General features: G+C 47.0%; 1 protein-coding gene across 1 annotated transcript in view; it reads left to right on the top strand.

The window, feature by feature from the left end:
* Positions 1-4,941, top strand: part of LOC104413025 (integrator complex subunit 4-like) — a gene marked incomplete at its 5' end in the record, with an annotated part of 12,097 nt that extends 7,156 nt beyond the window's left edge. Inside the window, 3 exons of the mRNA XM_010023915.1 lie at positions 638-771; positions 2,322-2,479; positions 4,776-4,941. Coding sequence (XP_010022217.1) covers positions 638-771; positions 2,322-2,479; positions 4,776-4,875 — 392 coding nt within the window. The remainder of the gene's footprint in view (positions 1-637; positions 772-2,321; positions 2,480-4,775) is intronic.
* Positions 4,942-5,077: the final 136 nt, after the last annotated feature.

Below are 5,077 nucleotides of genomic sequence, written 5' to 3'. Positions count from 1 at the left end.
CCCCTCCAGGACCCTTCCCTGCTCCAGCTGCCCCAGCCCAGCTCGCTCAGCCTGGCTCCAGAGCAGAGCTGCTCCAGCTCTCGCAGCAGCTCCGGGGCCTCCTCTGGCCTCGCTCCAGCAGCTCCACGTCCCTCTTGTGCTGTTCCCCAGAGCTGGGTCAGGGCTGCAGGGGGGGCTGTCTCAATTGTCAAAGACTCAGAGGCAGATGTTCAATTTTAGGTGGTGTTTGCATACCAAACTAGTAGGCACAGAATAAGAATAAGCCTTGAGGAAGACTGCAACTCCTGATCAGCCTGTTCCGCATTTGTTTTCCCTGGCTTCTGTCCTGTGTGTTGCCTCTGAGCCATCCCACATCAGCACTAACATCCTTCTTCCAGTATGGCCCATCCTGTAATGTTTGTGCTTTGTCCTTGGTTTTCATCCACGCAGACACCCGCCTTGGTTTTGCTCAGCATTCCCAAGCTGTAAAGAATGAGCAAATCTTTCCCAAGCAAATCTCAAGCACAAAAAAAGGGCTGTTGAGTTGTCATTTTAACTTGCCATCCCCAAGAGCTTTTCTTCATAGCATCAGAGAATGCTTTGGGGTTTTTGGGTTACTTGCTGTTGTTTGGTTTTCTTTAACAATCCATTTCAATAGACATTGCTGTTCTGGTTCTGATTTTCAATGCTGCTAAAAGTTGCCCAACGATGCCTGCCCTGTTCTCTGATCACACGTTCAGACATTATGCCTACCTTCGGGACAGCCTCTCTCATCTGGTCCCTCCCTTAAGAGTAAGTTGAACCACTTTGCTTTGGTTTATTCATAACCTCTGTTATGACTGTTGCTGGTCTCTTCCATGTGTGTCATGCAATCCTGGAATGGTTTGGGTTGGAAAGGACCTTAAGATCATCTAGTTCCAACCCCCTGCCGTGGGCAAGGATACCTCACGCTTCCATGTGTGACACTTTGATCCTAAAAGCTTTTTCTTCCAAGCACCACCCAAATGAGTATTGAAATGTACATTAAATAAGGAGAGCCAAATATTAAGTTGTTACAATATGGATTTTGTAATATTTCGGTGGGGATAAAGATGTTACTGCTCTCAAATGAGAATAGCACATGGTTTGCTGATTAGGAAGGAATCCTGCAAGGGTAAGATTCCTGGGAGCTTTCTGTGTGGGGAGGGGGAGCTTATCCTTTGTAGCTCTCCCAACATTGACTTGTGTCCTACCTAAACAATTTGCTTATTGAATCCCAGACTGGTTTGGGCTGGAAGGGATCTTAAAGCTCCTCCAGTTCCAACCCCTACCATGGGCAGGGACACCTTCCACTAGAGCAGGTTGCTTCAAGCCCCTGTGTCCAACCTGGCCTTGAACACTGCCAGGGATGGGGCAGCCACAGCTTCCTTAGACAGCCCATTCCAGTGCCTCAGCACCCTGACAGTAAAGAACTTATATCCAACCTAAATCTCCCCTGTTTCAGTTTGAAACCATCACCCCTTGTCCTGTCACTCCAGTCCCTGATGAAGGTCCCTCCCCAGCATCCTTGTAGCCCCCTTCAGACACTGAAGCTGCTCTGAGGTCTCCAGCAGCTTCTCTTCTTCGGGCTGAACAGCCCCAACGTTCTCAGCCTGTCTCCATACGGGAGCTGCTCCAGCCCCTGATCATCCTCGTGGATGAGATGTTTTCCCTGCTGCTTTGAAGCCTGTTTTTCCTTCATGGAAGTACAGGTGGGACTTAAGTTGGTCATAAGTCTTGTTGCAGCTCATAAAGTCCATTGCAGTTCGTGTGGTCTTGGACTCCTCTTGACTTGACAGTGTCAGAGTTAAGGTGAGGAAGATGTTTCACTCGGGAATGTTGAAGTTTAACCTGAGGATCTCCAGCTGTAATTAGGTTACAGATGGGGAGTATTAACTAAGATGCAGGCTCGAAAGCCTTGACAGAGATTCTGAATAGGAGAAATGAGCTGGAGCTCTCAATTGGAAGTTGTTAAACAACCTGACAGCATTTTGCAATGTTGGTACTTCACAGAATCACGGAGTCACAAAATCCCAGGCTGAAGGGACCTCGAGGATCATCTGGTCCAATGTTTCTAGGCAAAGCATGACCTAGACTAGATGCCCAGCACCCTGTGCAGCCCAATCTTAACAATGTCCTATGCTGGGGAGTCCAACAGTTCCCTGGGGAGATTATTCCAGTGGCTGTTTTCTGTGTGAGAAATATTCCTCTTGTGTCCAACTGGAATCTCCCCGGGAACAACTTGTGCCCATCACCATCTTTTCTCCTTGTGTTAGACTTTTCCCTTGGTTATTCTGTGTTTGCATGTGTTTGTTCTTGCTCAGTTGCCAGGCAGGAAGCTGGTGTCCTCCCCTGTCTCTCCCAGCATCACACCACATGAAGATCCTTCGCAGCAGTTCTTGCATCAGAGCCTGGAGAGGGTTTACAACCTTCAGCACCTCGATCCACAGGGCATCCAGGAGCTGCTGGAATTCACCATCCGGTGAGGCTGGAAGCTGACCTGTGTATGGAATATTGTTTGGGAATCCCAGTTGCCTTGAGACAGGTTCTTTGTTTCTGAGTATAGTGGTTGTACTTTGCCATTGAGCACTTAGCCTGAGCCTTCCTCTAGAGAGCATCATGATAACACAACATTCCTGGTCTGCGTAAAACAGAACTGATGGTCCCAGGTCTGGTTCTCCCCCACTGAATGATCAATGTGCATTCTGGGGGGACATCATCTCAGAGCATGGCAAGACCCAGAGAAGGCTCTTCTTGGAGCTGTTTGCTGTGGTAAAATATGCTCTCAGCTTGTATGGTTTATGGGTGACAGTTTGTGTGTCATTCCTAGACCATATTCCTGTGTCATGAGGGTGTGCGGTGTGGCTTCAGAACGTGCGTTTCATGCTACCTCTTCCATTTCACCTCTAGACTGATTCAGACAAACAAAACACTTGAAAAGGATCCTTTCAGTGCAATTCCTCTGCTTGGAAGGAGGAAAAGAGCTTTGTTTTCAGAGTCAGAAGCACAATCTAAAATGCTTTGTTTGGAACATGGCATTCCAAAGAGCTTTATTCTTTTTCATCCCCTCCCGAATAGCTGCCTCTCCTGTGTGTGTAGCTGTGAATTGCTTTCACACCCACCTACAGTGGAGGATAAACAGTGTGCTCCTCACTCAAAACCTAGCTGGGAGAACTACCTGCTTTTCTCTTCAGCTATTTGGAAGCTGCTGCACACAACCTAAACCACAACCTCACAGCATTCCATGCACTAAATGCTTAGAAGAGGTCATCTCTTGGCAGAGCATCCAGAGTCTCACAGGCATGATGAAGGTCTGGAAACCACACAGGCTGTGAATGTTTTCCATTTTGACTGTAGGAATCATGTTGGAGGTGGCTCATGTGTAACTTACGTGCAGCAAAGGACAGTGATGCTTTTTTCCTGCTGGCATCACCACCCAGGAACCAGCTTAAGAGAAAGGAGGATTTAAAACAAAACCAAAAGTGTTAAGGGTTATTTTGCAGAGCGCAAGAGTTTCCTGCACCAACAATTGGAAAGGGATAAAAGCAGCTCACAGCAGTAGATTCTATGGTGGGACATCTCCTCCTCCTTTATTGTCATGGAGCTGCTGTCTACCTGGGACTTAGATTCCTCATCACACTGAAGACTAACACTCACCCCAAAGGCTCTGCAGCTAAAGCTTCTGACCAGATCACTCCTTGTGATCACTCCTTGTGGTTTAGTTTCTCCATCTATACAACAGGATCTTTTTTGTCATGCAGGGACATTGAAACCTATCTGAGATTTGTAAGGAAATAGAAGTAGTGGAATTGGAAACAGCAGAAGACTGGGAAATGGAATATCTGCCTAGCCGAGAGCTAACATCCCTGTTTGTGTGTTGTGATGCATTAAGCAGGACATGGGAAGTAAGCACCCAGGAGTCTCCTCTTCCCTCTGGGATGGAGTCACTGTGTGAGGCTCAGGCTGGCCAAAGCTTCAGAATTGCATCTTAAATGCAAAGATAAATCTGAAAGGAAGAAAAGGAAAGAGTCATTTGAAGAAGAAAATATCCCTTTTAATAATACAGTAGGAAATGTGGAAGCAGAGTGACAATTTTAGTACACTTGGGATCAAAGCAAAAGGCAGTGTTGTATCCACCTCATCCAACCTGTTTTCAGTTCTGTGACAACAAATGAGTTTTGTTTTCTTAATGCATGCTTTTGATTTTAAAACATGTCTAAGAGTAGAGAACTGAAGCTTTCTGCATTCCATTACCTGTCATTTTTCATTCAGTCAGGTTAAAAGCTCCTTCTCTTGCTGTATGATTTACACAACACACAGCAGCAAGTTAGACAGGTATCAGTGTGTTGGGTTGCAGCTCGGTTTAAAAGGCAGCTACACTTCACATTCACTTGGTTGGGTGAGCCTGACACATTCCAAGCACTCTTCCCCAGCCCCTATGAGGAGATGTCCCAGCAGTGGAACACAAATGGGTCCTTAGCTGCTGTAGAGGGGTTTAAGTTCAAGTTGGAACCACTGTGGTTCCCATAGGGCTGTCGGTGATGTGGGTTGACAGTGACACACCACTGCTGTGCTGGTGACCAGGAAGAAAGGACTTGCCAAGTCCCAGGGTGCAAACTGTGTTGTAGTGGGGGTTTTGCTGCTGTTTCTGGTGCTTATTTTAAGGATAAAAGCAGGCTGCAGGAATAGCCTCATTGTTGGTGCATTCTGAGTGCATTTAGATTTAATGTACTTGCTGTCTTAATAGGTTTTCTTTCTTTCTTTTCCATATGCTTCAGTGATCTTCAGAGGCTTGGAGAGCTGCAGTCAGAGCTGGCAGGGATGGCAGACTTCACTGCAACTTACCTGCAGTGTCAGCTCCTCCTCATCAAGGTTTGATTTCACCTGGGGTTTGTTGGGCTGCTCTTTGAAAATGCCCCCATCACAGTGGTGCACTTCCCTGTGGTGATGAAAGAGCAGGGTCTCTGGATTTCTGATCATCCTGCTTCCCTCCTCTGGCACCTCATTTATGCAGTAACTGCCAAGCCCGGACTGATTTGGGTTGGAAATGACCTTAAAGCTGATCCAGCTCCAACCCCCT

The sequence above is a fragment of the Nestor notabilis genome, unplaced genomic scaffold, assembly GCF_000696875.1.
Source record: "Nestor notabilis isolate BGI_N333 unplaced genomic scaffold, ASM69687v1 scaffold3911, whole genome shotgun sequence".
In the NCBI taxonomy this organism is placed as follows: Eukaryota; Metazoa; Chordata; class Aves; order Psittaciformes; family Psittacidae; genus Nestor; species Nestor notabilis.
The sequence above is the reverse complement of the archived record's forward strand: the minus strand, read 5'-3'. Positions and strand labels throughout refer to the sequence as shown.